Consider the following 17,766-nt stretch of genomic DNA (forward strand, 5'->3'; position numbering starts at 1 on the left):
CAAAGTTATGTCTATTTATTGCAATTAGATGCCCTATATTTTCATTATAAGTTGGTTTCCTAACCCTCTGTTCTACGTAGTTTTCAGAGAAGGCATTTAGTTATGTTTCACAGGATGTCTTATCATGTCCATCACTAACGAAACTGCAATTTTCACAGTTAATTGTGGGATGATTAAATTCTCCAACAATTATTATAGTATAATTGGGGGACGCACATCCAAGTGAACTGAGATTTTTGTTTGTGAAGTTTTTGTTTACATCAGGAGATGAGTCTTGGTGAGCAATAGAAGGATCCAATTATTATTTTATGCCCACCCCTGATACTGAGTCTTGCCCGAAGACTCTCACAAGAAACTTCAGTTTCTATCTTGGTGTATTTGAGTTGGATACTGTGGATAATGGAATGTAGTCGCATTAAATCAGGTGATGCTGAGGGAATTAGATTAAGAAATAAGACATTTAAAGTAGTAGATGAGTTTTGCCATATAGGGAACAAAATAACTGATGATGGTCAAAGTAGAGAGGATATAAAATGTAGACTTGACTATGGCAAGAAAAGTGTTCCTGAAGAAGAGAAATTTGTTAACATAGAGTATAGATTTAAGTGTCAGGAAATCTTTTCTGAAAGTAATTGTATGGAGTGTAGCCATGTATGGAAGGGAAACATGGTCGATAAATAGTTTAGACAAGAAGAGAATAGCAGCTTTCGAAATGTGGTGCTACAAAAGAATGCTGAAGATTGGATGGATTGATCATGTAACTAATGAGGAGGTACTGAATAGAACTGGGGAGAAGAGGAATTTGTGGCACAACCTGACTAAAAGAAGGGATTGGTTGGTAGGACACCTTCTGAGGCATCAAGGGATCACCAATTTAGTATTGGAGGGAAGCATGGAGGGTAGAAATCGTTGAGGGAGACCAAGAGATGAATACACTAAGCAGATTCAGAAGGATGTAGATTGCAGTAGTTACTCAGAGATGAAGAATCTTGCACAGGATAGAGTAGCATGGAGAGCTGCATCAAACCAAACCAACTGAAGATGACGACGATGACGATGACGACGACGATGATGATGACGACAACAACAACAACAACAACAACAATAATGACATCTACTGTGACAAATACACCACCTCCATTTCCCATTGCCTATCCTTTAGATATACACTCAAATTTTCCCTAAAAATTTCACTGCTAAAAATTTTAGGTTTCAGTCAGCTTTCTGTGCATAGCATTGTGTCAGCTTCACTGCTTTTCAGGAGCGCTTCAAACTCCGGCACTTTGTCGTGAATGCTTCAGCAGTTAATCATTTGGATATTAATACTCTTACCTGTGGGAGGCATATCTTTCAATATTACTCTGTTGCTTCTGGGTTTTCTACAGCTATTGTTATCTGGTTCGGATTGAGAGTCACCTAAAAAAAATATAAAAAAGCCCACAGTCAGCTACCTGAGTAGCAGCCTCTGATGTGTAGTGCACACTTGACCCATTTAGGGGAATCCAACAGTTCTCAGCCCGATGGTACAAATCCAAGAAATCACAGCCTAGCTTGTCACAGAATCTTCGAAGTCTCTGGTTCAGTCCTTCCGCTCAAATCAGAGCCAAAGGGCCATGATCAGTTCTGGAGACAATGATGCAAATTGTGTGCTTCATTGAAATTCCGTGCACAAGGCTGGTGTACTCAGCCTTCTCTTCCAGTCGCTGGAATGAACCAAGAATGACCTCGGAGACCAGACGACAGGCATAATTTTTTCCAACGTGGCCGCAATCTGCAGTTGATTGCACGTTGTGCCCTCAATGGCTGCTGGAATAGCCACTTCAGCTTGTTGAATGAGGCCCCACAGGCATGCACGTTGAGGACACATGGTATCCTTTCCTGTTCCTTCCTGCCATTTCCCTAAGGGGTACCATGATGTGCCGTACCTTTGAACTGCTGACGTTTAATAGACCTACACTTCCACGTTTGCCTAGTCTTGATACCAGTCCGAACAGCTTTTCCCATAAGAGGTGAAATCAGTCCCACTTTTTCAGTTTCAGTGAAAGACAGCATTTCTCATGCGTTTGAACTGGTGACGTATAGTAGGCCTACCCTTTTGCGTTTGCCAAGTCTTGATACCAGTCAGAACAGTTTTCTCCAAAAGAGGTGAAGTAAGTCCCACTTGCTCAGTTTCAGTTTTGGTGAAAGACAGAATCTTTCTTCCTGGTCTCCTTCCACCCTGTATAGGATGCCACTTGCAGTCAAGTGGCTGAGTAATGACAGATCCTGTGCTTTCTGCAGAGTAGACAGGACCCACAGGAGAGGATAGTACTTGAGGTACCTGTGGTATTGGTATCACAGGTACACGACTCTCGGGAGCTCTTACAAGATACGCGGTATCACAGGTACACGACTCTTGGGAGCTCTTACAAGATATGCAGCAGCTGCCAATCGTTTGACAGTAGAGCTAGGACGATTTCCAGTTGCTTACTATGAGTGTCAATGAAGTCATCCAGTGTTCACCCCCACAGCAGGTTTGGGGGTAAGAATAGGCCTGTGGTATTCCTGCCTGTCATAAGAGGTGACTAAAAGGAGTCTCAAACATTTCGGCCTGTATGTTATGGTTCCCTGTCGGGTTTGACCTCCATATCTCAAAATTTTTCCGAAGAGCAAGCCGATTGGGGAAGGGCGCCTTACTTGGTGCATTGTGTCCATCGTGCATTGAGACCTTTCGTCATTGCATTGTAGTCCTGCCCGCTCTCTTGGGCATGGATACGTTCTTGCGAGCATTTTCCACCATGCAATGTGCAGTGCCGCTTTCTGCGCTGACGACGAACATGGACTACTTGTCACCTAATATCCAGCACGGTAGCCAGTCCGTTGTGGTGGGGCCGCCGTGTACCCTGTTGGTTGTAGCCCCCTGACAACACAGGGATTGCTCTACTGATGCCTGCGCCGTTAACTCCCCACGTATGCCAAGGAGTAGCTGCCCGTCTCCCTGGGGCATCGGGACTCCCGGCAATGGCCATCCTGCCAGGTGACCCTTGCTGAGGCTGGGTGGCGCCCTTGGGGAGGCCCTTGGTCGGAGTGGGTGCCATCAGGGCAGATGACCCGCAGTGAAGCGTTGTACATCATCTCTCGCGGGCGGCCAGCCGCCAGCAGTCTCTAAGTGTTCTCGGGCTCAATTTAACGCTCGGAAATATGATCTGAAAACGTTCCCCTCTCTGGCCACACCGTGGGAGGAGCGTAAGTCTCAGGATGCCAGTGACAGTTATTCGCCCCGGTTCCTAGTTTGTACAAGAGTTGATGGGGAGTCTTTCATGCCCACAAAGCCTCAGTTCTTCGTACAGCATTTAGAGGACAAGTTTGGGGAGGTGGAGGGCGTGCCCAAAATGCGCTCTGGGTCAGTTTTGATATAAACAGCCTCCTCTGCCCAGTCATGAAGGTTACTTGCTTGTGACAAGGTGGGGGATGTTAACATTACCATCACACCACATAAGAGTTTAAATATGGTCCAAGGTATTATTTTCCATAGGGACCTACTTTGCTGTCTGATGACGAGCTGCGTGCCAACTTAGAGCGTCGAGGTGTTCATTTCGTCCGGCACGTTCATCGGGGTCCGAAGGATAATCAGGTTGCTACTGGTGCCTTCATCTTGGCCTTCGAGGGTGATACATTACCGGAGAAGGTCAAGGTGATGATCTACTGTTGTGGTGTCAAGCTCTATATACCTCCCTCGATGCAGTGCTTTAAGTGCTGGAAGTTTGGCCATATGTCTTCCCACTGTACATCCAGCCTCATATGTCGAGATTGCGGACGCCCATCACATCCCAATACTCCATGTGCCCCGCCTCCAATCTGTGTCAGCTGCGGAGAGCATCATTCACCTTGCTCGCCAGACTGCAGGATCTTACAGAAAGAGCACAAAATCATGGGATAAGACCCTGGACCAACTGACCTACACTGAGGCTAAGAGGAAATATGAACGACTGCATCCTGTGCGAATGATTTCCTCCTTCGCCGCTGCAATGACAACTGTGTTAGCCCCGTCTGTTCCGCGACTTCCAGTCGGATTGCCGAAGCGTACAACACATACCCCCTTGCCCGTAGGGGGCACTATACACCCTGTTGCTCCTGTGCCGCCTACCTCGGAAGCAACACCTCCCCCCCCCCCCTCCCCCCCCCTCCACCCCTCACCCATCAGGGACGTTCGTCCCCGCTTCTAAGCTGGAGAAGCGTCCAACTTCTTCGGTTTCTCTCACTCGTAAGGGGTCCCTTGGGGCCCTCCCTTCCCAGGTTTCCACAAGCGGGAAGGCTGACACCCGACAGTGGTATAAGTGCCCACAACCAACTGGTCATAGGGCTTCGCGATCCTCCTCTGTCCCGGAGACTGAATTGGTGAAGTGCTCCCAGCCAGTGAAACCCAAGGAGCAGCATGGGAAATCCAAGAAGAAGACCTCTAAGCCCAAGGAACTCGGGGTGGCACCCACCCCACCGCAACCTCCAAGCTATGCGTCTGAAGATGAGGTGGAGATTCTGGCATCCACTGAGGACCTGGATCTCGCCGTTCCCTCAGACGCAATGGATAGCAGTTGCACAGGTACTCAATCGGTGGCAGCAGGTGACCAGGAGGTGTAATCTGCCTCCCCAGTCCCTTCACGCCTTTCTCGGCCATCGATAATGTCATCCTCCAGTGGAACTGCAGCGGTTTTTTCCACCATCTTGCTGAGCTCCGACAACTTCTCAGCCTTCACCCTTTCCTCTGCATCACTCTTCAAGAAACTTGCTTTCCGGCGATGCGAACCCCCACCCTCCATGGCTATCGGGGTTATTATAGGAGCCGGGCAGCCTATGAAAGGTTCTCTGGTGGCGTCTGCATCTACATCCTTCACTCTCTTCACAGCTAGTCTGTCCGTTTCCAAACACCTTTAGAGGCTGTCGCTGTTTGGGTGTGGACGCCTCAGGCTCTTACTGTCTGCAGTCTGTATCTTCCACCGGGTGGTGATGTCCCGCAGCATGTCCTGGCTCCACTGATAGCCTAATTTCCGCCACCTTTTTTGTTACTGGGTGAATTCAATGCCCATAACCCTCTGTGGGGTGGATCAGTGGCTACGGGCAGAGGCAGCACCGTTGAGCATGTATTGGCTCAGCTCGACCTCTCCATTTTAAATGATGGTGCCTTCATACATTTCAGTGTGGTGCATGGCACGTATTCAGCCATCGAGCTTTCGATCGGCAGCCCTAGCCTCTCACTGTCTGTCCAGTGGAGCATGCATGATGATGACTTGTGTGGTAGTGACCACTTTCCGATCTTTCTGTCACTGCCACCGCGTCACCTTCTGGGCACCCTTGCAGATGGGCTATGAATAATGCTGACTGGGACTTGTTCACCTCCATTGCCACTATTGAGCCTCTTTCCAATGAAGTTACTGCTGCGGAATCTGCTGTTCCCCGTTCTTCTGGGTCCCCTCGGCAGAGGACTGTGCCTTGGTGGTCGCCTGAGATCGCTGAGGCGATTAAAGATCGCCGGCAGGCGCTCCAGCGTCACAAGCGACATCCCTTATTAGAAAACCTCGTCGCCTTTAAACGCCTCCGTGTGCAGGCCCGCTGCATCATTCGCCAACACAAGCAGGAGTGCTAGGAACGGTATGTCTCCACCATTGGCCTTCATATCTCTCCATCGCAGGTTTGGGCCAAGATTAGGTGACTCTATGGCTATCACACCTCTGTCAGCATCCCTGCACTCTCACTGAATGGAGCAGTTTGTACTGACGCCAACGTAATTGCAAACTGCTTAGCAGAACATTTTGCTCTGATTTCCGCTTCTACAAATTACCCACTGGCCTTCCGCTCTGTGGAACGTCGGACCCTTTCATTTCACACACGCCTTCCTGAATCCTACAATGTTCCGTTCAGTGAGTGGGAATTCCACAGAGCCCTAGTCACTTGCCCTGATATGACTCCTGGGCCAGATCGCATCCACTGTCAGATGCTCAAACACCTCTCTGCGGACTGCCAGCGTCACCTCCTAGACCTTTACAATCGTATCTGGGTCGAGGGTGAGTTCCTGTCGCAATGGCGGGAAAGCATCGTAATCCCCGTTTTGAAACCTGGCAAGAACCCACTAGAGGTGGACAGCTACTGCCCCATTAGCGTCACCAACGTTCTTTGCAAGTTGCTCGAATGCATGGTGAGCCGGCGGCTGAGTTGGGTACTCGAGTCTCGGGGCCTTCTGGCTCTGTCTCAGGGTGGGTTCTGTAAGGGCCGCTCTGCCGCCAATAATCAGGTGAGCCAGGAGTCTGCCATCCGTACGGCCCTTGCCCGCCGTCAGCACCTTGTTGCTGTCTTTTTTGACATGCGGAACGCATACTACACCACATGGTGACATCACATTCTCTCTACGCTTCATGGTTGGGGCCTTCGTGGTCCGCTGCCGATTTTCATACAAAATTTTCTGTCACATTGTACCTTCCACATGCAAGTTGCAGCCTCCCATAGTTCCCTCCAAGTTCACTGGTCAGGAGAACGGGGTACCACAGGGATCTGTCTTAAGTGTCTGCCTGTTTTTAATTGCAATTAATGGGCTCACTGTGGCAGTGGGAACGTCTGTCTCAGCTTCCTTGTACGCTGACGACTTCTGCCTCTACTATAGCTCCATTGGCATTGCAGCTGCTGAATGTCAACTACAGGGCGCAATCCACAAGGCACAGTCTTGGGCTGTAGCGCATGGCTTCCGGTTTTTGGCCGCCAGGACCTGTGTCATGCATTTCTGCCGGTGAAGCACTGTTCGCCCTGAGCCACGGCTTTATCTTGAGAACGAACCTCTTGCTGTGGTGGAGACACATCGGTTTTTGGGTGTGGTTTTTGATGCCCGGTTGACTTGGCTCCCTCATATTCGGCAGCTTAAGCAGATGTGTTGGCAGCATCTTAATGCTCTGCGTTGCGTGAGCCACACCAGCTGGGGAGCTGATAGGTCTACCCTCTTACAGCTCTACCAGGCGTTAATTCAGTCCCATCTGGATTATGGGATCCTGGCTTATGGTTCAGCATCCCCTTCTGTGTTGCGGGTGCTGGACCCCACCCCTCACAGCGGGATCCGACTTGCCACTGGAGCTTTCCGGATCAGCCCTGTGCACAGAATACTTGTGGAGGCAGGTGTCCCTCCACTGCGGTTACGGCGCCAACATTTACTGGCCGCTTATGCTACACATGTTTGTAGCTTGCCCGGCATCCTAATTATCTTCTCCTGTTCCCTCAGTCGGTTGTCCATCTCCCAGAACGTTGGCCCTGGTCGGGTTGTATGATTGCAGTTTGCATCAGAGTGCTTCTTTCTGGGCTTCGGGTTTTCCCTCTTCCACCTCTTTTCCGGGCCCCTCTGCATACACCCCCGTGGTCTGTGCCCCGCCCATGCCTTTGGCTCGAATTGGCACAGGGCCCGAAGGACTCAGTCCTTCCTGAGCCCTTCTGCCGCCGCTTTCTTTCCATCCTTACCATGTATCAGGGGCTCTGGCGTTGTCTACTCTGATGGTTCGATGGTTGCTGGTCGTGTCGGTTATGCTCTCACTCTAGGGGACCATTACGAACAACACTCTTTGCTGGCTGGCTGCAGTGTTTTCACTGCTGAGCTGGTCGCCATCTCTCGTGCCCTAGAGTATATCCGATCCTGCTAAGGTGAGTCCTTCGTTATCTGTAGCGACTCCCTGAGTGGTTTACGAGCTCTCGACCAGTGTTTCCCTCGCTCTCGTCTGGTGATGGCTGTCCAGGAGTCCCTCCATACTCTTGCCCATTGTGACCGCTCTGTGGTCTTTGTGTGGACCCCTGGTCATGTCGGCATCCCGGGCAATGAACGTGTTGACATGCTGGCCAAACAGGCTGTCGGTGGACCAACCTTATCGATTGGGCTTTCGGAGAGTGACCTCCGGGCTGTTTTGCAGCAGAATGTCCTTCGCAGCTGGGGTGAAGAATGGCACACCCTGCCTTCACCAAACTAACTTCGGGCCATCAAGGAGGCTACCGTTGCGTGGCGCTCCTCCTTGCGGGTCTCTCGCAAGGAGTCTGTTGTCCTCTGCCGGCTGCACATTGGGCACACTCGGATGATGCACAGCCACTTATTGTGCTGTGAGGACCCACCTCTATGTCACTGCGGATCCGTTTTGACGGTGGTCCACATTTTGTTGGCCTGTCCCCTTTTAGCTGTGCTCAGGCAGATGTTTGCGTTGCCTGATACGCTCCCTGCCCTTTTAACAGATGACACTGCCAAGGCAGGCTTAGTTTTGTGTTTTATTCGGGCAGGGGGCTTTTATCACTTAATCTAAGAGTTTGTCATTTTTTTGTGTTGAGCCTGGCATTTGGCCTACGATTTTAGATTGAGTTTTTAGTGTGTTTCTCGGTGGTTGGCTTTTCCTATTTTGTCTCTATGGTCGGGCAACCACTGTCACACTCTGTGTGATTTTAATTCGTTTTGTCTGATCTCTGTCTGAGTCTTTCTTGTCCTGTGTCATCTCTTGTCGTCTCCATTGTTCGTTTTTATTCTGTGTGGTTGTTTGAAGTTTTGGAAAAAGGGACCGATGACCGTCGCAGTCTGGTCCCTTCAATCCCACAAACCAACCAACCAATCCAGTGTTCAAGAACAGCATTCACAGTGTGGCTGCATTTCGGCTGGTGCAATATATTATGGGACAGTGAACGAGTTATGTGTTGTTCACTCTAGAATCTCTTCTATACAGTCCTGTAAACAGTTGCCCATACTAACTTCACAGTATGTTTACTCTCTTATGAAGTTAGTCCAATTCAGATGAACAGTTACGTTCATAAATGTAAGGAGAAAGCACAGAAAGAAACGAGGTAGTCAGTCATAAAAAAACTTTGACCATTTACCCAGTGATGTAAAGCATTTAGTAGATAATAAAATAAATGGCAAATAAAATAAGAAATTCTATCCAAACTAAACTTGATGATCTGCTCTTAATCTGTACCTGCACCTCCAACACAATCTGGTTGAAGTACACTGTTACCGTAAACTGTAAAATGCTAAAGATGTGCTGGAATTTGAAGTTTGTGTGTGGGGGGGACCTGTTGATAGGTAATATATCTTCAAACTTTTGGGTGAAGCTGTGAACATTTAAAAAAATATAAAGTAGTGACTTTTGAAAACTGAACTGAATCTGACCTTAAAGTTTTTTAATTTGTCAGTGCATCTAAACATGAAACTTTTGTAATGACAATAAAAGTGGAAAAAAACTGTTACATAGCACTTGTTTGGGAAAAAAGAAAAAAAATTATTTGTACTGTGCTCTCCATGCTGTCACTTTTATAAGTGTTCATCTGAAAGCAAATTAAGCTGCTTTAACTGTTAATGCGTAAAACTCCCACACTTTTTGATTATTGCGTTACACAGTGACAGGTATTTATGATTCATTTTATTTGGTTATACAAAAAGACCTCCGTACATGTTCATCAATATTTTTAAATTGCAGGTTAATTGAAGAGTTTATGCTGCTGGCCAATATGTGTGTTGCTAGGCAATTACATACTGATCATCCTGAACTTGCATTTTTGCGATGCCATCCAGGACCTGTTACTTTAATGTTGAGTAAGGTAAAGGCCACATTTGAGAAGCGGGGAATTCACCTTGACGTATCGTCAGCGGGTGCACTACAAACATCAATGTGGCGCTACAGTGGAGATGATTTTGTTAGCCGAGCTCGCATGATGGTCATTTCTTCATTATGTGCCCGTGCCATGTCAGTAAGTATATACATTATTTCTTTTCATGTGCCAGTTTCAAGTTGGTGTTAATAATGTTACTGAGTGGCCCAATACTAAAACACTGCTTTTGTTTAGTGCTGGTAAAAAAATAACTTTATTAATAGACTTAAACTTAAAACTCCATATGTGGAAGCAGAGATTACCAAATGTGTAAGTGAAAATGGAAGTGATGGTTACATATAGTTTCTTGGTCAGTGTAATCTGTTTCTAAAGATACAACTCAGTGACTTAGATCGCTACCATTTATTCATTTGTTCATTCATTCTCAAAGTTCCGTGGTTCCCATCATATAGAAGAAAACAAGGATATGGTAAGACAGTGTAAATGAAGCTTCTGGTATGAAGTTTTTTGTTGCCTTGATCATGTGTTTGTACACTGGATTACTAGTTTCGACGGGACTAAGCTGTTATCTCCAGATTGAGTCCTGTAAGATCCAGTCCAGTGTGAAAGCTATATACACATATTGAAGGAAGTAAAAAACTTCTGAAATGAAGTTTTCTTTATGCTTAATTAATTTATTGCTCTCCAGCTGATAGTGTCAGTTATTTATGATATGGTAAGAGTCAAGGTACACATCAAATGAGAGGCTTAGCTTTTTATATCATGTAAGAATAGGGACCTAATTGTTGTGTGAGAAGATGAGCTTTCAGTCATAGAATCTGATGATTTGTAGGAGTAGTTAATAGAGATGTCTGCAGATGTTCAACAGTTTCTTACCACTTACATTTATTGAGTAACTAATTTATGTGGTTCAGACAGTGGAAAGTGTAGAATGGAATAACAGTAATAATATATGGAAAGGATAGATTGTTACTCACAACATAGAGATGACACTCGAGTTGCAGACAGGCACAGTGAAAAGGAATGCTTGAAATATTTCAGCTTTTGGATAAAGTCTTTATTCAGAAGTAAAAAAACTTGCACATGGTGGATACTGCTGGTTGGAGCAGTATATAAAATAAGGGAAAGGCAACCACTCACTCACATTGGACAGATGCATGGAGCACAGAAACACACAGTGGGCAGCAGTGTTAACACCAGCTTTTGAGCTCATGCTCTTCTCCTAGCCCCCTGGGCATGGGAGTGCACATTTGGATGTCTGCATGTGAATGTATGTACTTTTTGCTAAAAAAAGACCTGCACTCATACATTCATTATGTATATTCCCATACAAGGGAGACATTTTAATTAAATGTTACTGGTGTCGGCAGATAATACAATCTTGCAACACTTACGATGTTCAGAAGTACAGTGCAATGTTCCTTCAGACGTGTGTACATGTCCGAAGGAACAGGCACTGCTGCGACTACAGCCATTTTTAAATACATGAAATTTATGCACAGTTATCTATATTTACAACTGCAAATATGTTTCGTGTGTCTTACAACAGCTGTAATCGCTGCAATGCGTTTTCCTTCAGACATGCGTGCATTTCTCTATGAACATTGCATCATACTTCCGAACAAAGCAGGCATCTTAAATATCATCCTGAACCCCTCAGGGGGCTCAGCGTTTAGTTGCTGGGTATGGGCTTGGCGACCCCAGGGTCCCTGAGCTGGGGACTGGGAAGCGCCACCAGTCCTCAATACCGGAAGCTCTGAGCGTGCTTCAACGACCACCGTAAGGCGTGACGGTGAAATGTTGTACAGTACAGAGCCCGGGGATCTTGGCTTAACTGCCTGGGTCGTGAGGATGGTATAAACATGTCTAAAAAAAACCTCAGTCTCAAGATGTGCTGCACACTGAGGAGACGCATGGCTGTTGAGGTAGAACAGTTGCTAGCGGGTGCCCCCCGGTTGTATTAGGCTTATCCAGGCAAGCGGGGCTCTGTCTGGGTGGACATTCCTTCCCCTAGCTGCTCGTGGAATCACCATGAAACGAAATACGAATAGTGCGCAAGCACAAGTCTCTAAGAAACTAAAGTTCAATGCTTTACAGTATGGCCCCCAATCGTTCCCTTCCCTGTCCACACCAGGAGAGGAATGGCGGTCTAAATTACCTGGTGAGACTTGTTCTCCTCGATTTCAGGTTTGCAGCTGAACAGATGGGGACTCATTTCTGACCACAAAGCCTCAGTTTTTTGTGGAAAATTTAGAAGACAAGTTTGGAGAAGTTGAGGGGATGTCTAAAATGAGGTCTGGAGCAGTCCTCATACAGACAGCATCCCCAGCACAGTCACGGGCATTGCTTGCTTGTGACAAGCTCGGTGATGTTGCAGTCTCCATTACGCATCATAAGAGCCTCAATATGGTTCAGGGACATATTTTTCATCATGATTTGTTGTTGCTGTCTGACGACGAGCTCCGTGCAAATCTGGAATGGCGCGGTGTCCACTTTGTACAATGTGTCTTCAGGGGACCCAAAGATAGTAGGGTCGCCACCGGTGCCTTCATCTTGGCTATCAAGGGAGACACCCTGCCAAGATGTGACGCCAACCCTACCTGTCGGCATTGTGGACGTGCCTCCCACCCCAACGTCCCGTGTTCGCCGCCCCCTGTTTGTGTCAACTGCGGACAGAAACATTCATCTTGCTCATCAGACTGCGTGGTTTATCAAAAAGAACGGAAGATTATGGAGTATAAGACCTTGAACATGCTCACTTACACAGAGGCCAAACGCAAGTACGACCGACTTCACCCTGTGCGCATTTCATCAATGTTTGCTGCAGCAGCTTTGATGTCGCCATCCCTGGTGATGAGCCCCCAAGCTCAGCCACTTTTTGTGGGCCCTCCAGCCCGGCCGTCTATTCCTGCCCCCCAGGTAGTTGGGGGAACACCTCCGTTGCTCCCCTGTTATCAACATCGGGAGTAACAACCCCTCCTTCTTTGGGGACTTCAGTCCCCACCTCTGAGCCGGAGAAGTGCCTGCCCCCTCCAGCTCCCTTCGTGCTGAAGGGATCGCTTGGTGTCCTCCCTTCCACGGTTACTGCCCCTCCAGATGTCAGCCAGTGGCTGATAAAGCCACCACCTGAGGGCCGTAGGGCTTCCAGGTCTTCCTTGGTCCATGAGACTGGGTCGGAAAAGCCCACCCAGCTTGATAAACCAAAGGACAAACGGGACCCTACCAAAAAGAAGAAAAAGCAAAAGGAGAAGGGCATAAAGACAGAAAAGGAGTTCACCACAGCCCCTGAAGATGATGTGGAGCATCTAGCGTCCACTCAGGAGCTAGATGTTGCTCGACCCGCAGCTCCTATGGAAGTTGATCAGGCTACTTCGCAATCAGTGGCGGTGAGCGCTTCTAAGGCGTAACCTATCCCCCTGCCCCAGGTTTTTTCATGTCTTTACAGTCGGATACCATTATCCTTCAATGGAATTGCTGTGGTTTTTTCACCACCTTGCTGGGTTGAAACAGCTTTTGTGCCACTTGTGTGGCCCTACAGGAAACCTGGTTTCCTATTTGGTGGACCCCCCTCCCTCCGTGGCTACCGGGGTTACTGTAAGAACCATGTAGAATACAACAGGGTGTCTGGCGGTGTCTGTGTTTATGTTCTTGCCACTGTTCCTAGTGCCCCAGTGCCACTTCACATGGCTCTCGAGGCTGTGGCTGTTCGAATCTGTGCAGGAATGGAGCTTACCATCTGTTCCCTCTACCTTCCCCCGCATGAGGTTGTCCCTCTTGCCGACCTAGCTGCCTTGTTCGCCCAGCTCCCCCCACCATTGCTCCTTTTGGGGGACTTTAATGCCCACCACCCTTTATGGGGTGGGGCCCAGATCTCGGGCCAGGGTAGGAACGTTGAGGCTCTCTTGGCACAGCAGGCTATTGACCTCCTTAACACTGGTGCTCCCACATATTTTAGCTTGACTCATGGCACATACTCGGCCATTGACCTCTCTCTTAGTAGCCCTGGTCTTCTTCCATACCTCAGTTGGAGGTTCGCGATGACCTCTGTGGTAGCGACCACTTTCCTATCCTGGTTTCCCTTCTTCAATCCCAACCGCCTGACCAGCTGCCACGATGGTCTCTTCGTGGAGCTGATTGGGCAGCCTACACCTCCGCTACTGTGGCCATTGATCCGCTTCCTGTTGACATTGATTTGGCAGTGGACGAGGTCACTATGGCCGTTGTTCCTGTTGCCAAGGCAACTGTCCCCTGCCCTTCAAGTACCCTAAGGTGTAAGTCAATCCCTTGGTGGACACCAGAGGTTACAGAAGCTATCCGGGACCGCCGGCAAGCCCTGCAACGACACCGGCGTCATCCTTCCCTAGAGAATTTGGTTGCCTTTAAAACGGCTGTGGGCCCGGGCTCGGCAGTTAATCCGGTGGAGCACACAGGACTGCTGGGAACGATATGTTGCCACCATAGGTTCTTGCACCTCCCCATCTCAGGTGTGGTCGCGGGTTTGGCGCATTTTTGGCTTTCGCCCTCGTGCATCTGTCCCTTGCCTTTCTCTTTGGGGTACACTTTGTACTGACCCAATCACCATCGCCGAACATCTGGCAGAGTACTTCGCTCGTATTTCCGCGACAGCAGGCTACAGCGCAGAATTCCACGCCATTAAAGAGCAGGCCGAGGTGTACGCAGTTGTCGTTTTGCACGCACCGTTTGGAACGATACAACGCCCCATTTAGTGAATGAATGGGAGTTCCAAAGTGCCCTTACAGCTTGCCTCGATACCTCTCTGGGTCCAGACCGAATTCACAACCAGTTTCTTCGCCATCTCTCGGCGCACTGTCAGGGTGAATTACTCGCCCTGTTTAACCACATCCAGATGAAGGGCGTTTTCCCAACTCGTTGGCAGGATAGCGTTACCATCCCGCTGCTGAAACCTGGTGCAGATCTGCTGGTGGTTGATAGCTATTGCCCTATCAGCCTTACCAACGTTATGTGCAAACTCCTGGAATGGATGGTGAGTCGGCGGCTCATGTGGATCCTCGAAGCTCGGGGCCTCCTAGCCCAGCAACAGGGGGGCTTTCGTCAGGGCCGCTCAGCGATTGACAATGTAGTCTCGCTAGAGTCGGCTGTTCGTACAGCTTTTACTTGGCGAGAACATCTAGTTGCTGTTTTCTTTGATCTTCGGAAGGCGTACGATACCACCTGGCGCCATCATATCCTTGCTACGCTGCACGAATGGGGCTTACAGGGTCCAGTTCCGATTTTTCTACGGAATTTTCTCTGATCACTCCTTTCGGGGTAGAGTTGGCACTTATTTTAGCTCTGCTCATATTCAGCAGAACGGTGTCCCGCAGGGCTCGGTTCTCAGTGTTCCCCTCTTTTTGGTGGCAATTAATGGTCTTGCGGCTGCGGTGGGCTCATCGGTCTGTTCCTCTCTATATGCCGATGACTTTTGTCTTTATTGCAGTTCCCCAAGCATCAGTGTCGCTGAATGGCGGCTGCAGGGAGCTATCCGTAAGGCACATTTTTGGGCATCCAACCATGGTTTTCAGTTCTCAGTCTCTAAGACCCGAGTGTGCATTTCTATCGTTGTCGAACAGTCCACCTCCATCCAGAGCTCTACCTTGCCAATGAACTCCTTCGTATTGAGGAGACGCATTGCTTCCTTGGCATGCTGTTTGATGCTCGGCTCACTTGACCACCTCATCTTCGTGAGCTTAAACAACGGTGCTGGCGGCACCTCAACATCCTTTGCTGCCTCAGCCACACCGTTTGGGGGGCTGCACGAACAACCCCCCTGCAGCTCTATAAGGCCTTAGTTCAATCCTGTCTTGACTACGGGAGTGTAGTGTATGATTCAGCAGCACCTTCAACGTTTCAGATCCTCGACCCGATTCTACATTGTGGCGTCAGACTGGTGACAGGTGCCTTCCTCACTAGTCCAGTGACTAGCCTTCTTGTGGAAGCTGGAATCCCTCCCCAACGATTCCGCTGACAACAGTTGCTTGTATCATACATCACCCGCGTCCATGCCTCGCCTGACCGCCTAAACTGCAGGCTCCTTTTTCCATCTTCTGCAGTCCCCTCCCCATGACAGCGGCCTAGGTCGGGTCTCCCGATCGCGGTCCGCTTTTGTTCCCTTCTCTCGTCACTAGAGTCCTTTCCCCTTCCTCCATCCTTCTGGCCCTCTTCTTCTACCCCTCCTTGGTCCCTCCCTCGCTTGCGGCTTTGGTTGGATTTGTCCTGCAACTCCAAGTCCTCTGTTCCACCTGCCAGTCTTCATCAACAGTTCCTGGCTCTTCTTGCCTCATTTCGCGATGCAGATGTCATCTACACTGATGGTTCTGTGGTTGATGGATGCACTGGGTTTGCTTTCATCCATGGCGACTATGTTGGGCAGTGTTCCCTGCCTTGTGGGAGCAGTGTTTTCACTGTGGAGCTGGTTGCTCTTTATCGTGCACTCGCTCACCTTTCCTCCTGCCCTGGGGAGTCATTTGTCATATGCAGTGACTCCCTGAGTGGATTGCAAGCACTTGACCAGTGTTTTTCTCGGGACCCTTTGGTGCGTGGTATTCAAGATGCTGTTTTTGCTCTCGCCGAGTGTGGTCGCTCAGTGACGTTTGTGTGGACCCCGGGCCACATCGGCATTCCAGGAAACAAACGTGTCGATCGGTTGGCCAAGCAGGCCACCACTTCGCCACCCCTGGAGCTTGGTCTCGTGGAAAGAGACCTCTGGTCAGCCCTACATTGCAAGGTCCGCGATGTCTGGAGCTCTGAATGGTCTGTCTTGAACACGCCAAATAAGCTCTGCATGGTCAAGTCATCCATGACCGTATGCAACTCATCCTTGAGGGGCACGCGTAGGGACTCAGCTGTTCTCTGCCGTCTCCGAACTGGTTGACCCATAGCTATTTCCTTCGTCGTGAGAACCCGCCCAAGTGTCGCTGTGATGCAAGGCTGACAGTGAGCCATCTTCTGATGGACTGCCCCCTTTTAGCCCCCTTGCAGCAGTCCTTTAATTTACCAGCTGCACTTCCTTTAATTCTCGGTGACGATGCCTCTATAGCTGACTCAGTTTTACGTTTTACCCGTGCAGCTGGTTTTTATCACTCGCTCTAGTGTGGGTGCTCTCGCATGATTTCTCAGGCTACACCCACTCCAGCGACTTTTAATTGTGATGTGGATACCAAATAGTGTCTTTTATGGTAGCAAGTTGTGTTGGTACCTCTATCAATGCTTTCCCGCTGGAGGTTCTTCGTTTGTTGTTCAGTAGTTGACCTTTTACCTGAGCCATCAACCACTGTAGTCTGTTTTACTCTAGTCAAACATTTGCTCTGCTCCTTGTAAGTGTCCTCTATTTTGTGTTACTGCGGTGTACATTTTAGCTCTGTACCCCTTGGTGTTCCCTCCCTCTGGGTGCAGAGGCTACGCTTTTACTGTATAGGCCTTTTACAAGTATGTCTGTTTGGAAGCGGGGACTGATGACCTCGATGTTTAGCCCCCATCAAACCCCAAAACCAACCAACCAATCATCCTGAAGGTGTTTCTAGTTACTCTCAACATGGCACCTGCCATTCATGCAATTAGTTTTGTGTAGTCGTTCCACTCTGTAATAGTTGTATGGAAGTAAAACTTGGTAAATGTACTAAAGCGTTTATACTGATCCAGTTTGTGCTGGAAAACAGATTAGTCCCATTTGCAACCACCGGGTTCAAATCTTGCACTGTACACTGTTTGTAGGATGGTATGGTATCCTCACTGTTGTCTGATAAGCCATAGCATTAGTGAACACGTATGGCTATCGAGAAGAGAGAATGTATTGTTAGTGAAACTGTTTTATGTGAGTAGCAGTAATTACATTGCTGCATTGAGAGAATATCGCCAACTAAAAGGTCAGAGAAGAGGCTTGATGTCATTACATGGTTAAAAGATGATGATAATGAAATTCAAAACCATGGGTGAGCTCAGTGTGGTACCTGGAAGAGGAAGGTGCCCTGTTCCTGTGGAAGTTATTTACAAGGTTGCTGTTGCTGTAAGTGCCTATGCAGGCTGTGCCCCAGGAAATGCTGGTGCTTGAACAGTGTCATGAGTATTGTCCATCCCATGGTCAAAATTACGGAAACTTTTGCAGACTATTTTACACTGGTACAAGATCTAAACAGTGTGTGAACTGAAACCTCCTGATCT

The 17,766-nt window shown here is 48.6% G+C and overlaps 1 protein-coding gene across 1 annotated transcript in view; it reads left to right on the forward strand.

Annotated features, from left to right (window-relative positions):
* The window catches only part of LOC124607412 (DIS3-like exonuclease 2), a 198,625-nt gene that overhangs the window by 116,574 nt on the left and 64,285 nt on the right, over positions 1-17,766 (forward strand). The window contains exon 12 of the mRNA XM_047139737.1: positions 9,456-9,726. Coding sequence (XP_046995693.1) covers positions 9,456-9,726 — 271 coding nt within the window. The remainder of the gene's footprint in view (positions 1-9,455; positions 9,727-17,766) is intronic.

Source organism: Schistocerca americana, chromosome 3 (assembly GCF_021461395.2).
Source record: "Schistocerca americana isolate TAMUIC-IGC-003095 chromosome 3, iqSchAmer2.1, whole genome shotgun sequence".
NCBI classification, from domain to species: Eukaryota; Metazoa; Arthropoda; class Insecta; order Orthoptera; family Acrididae; genus Schistocerca; species Schistocerca americana.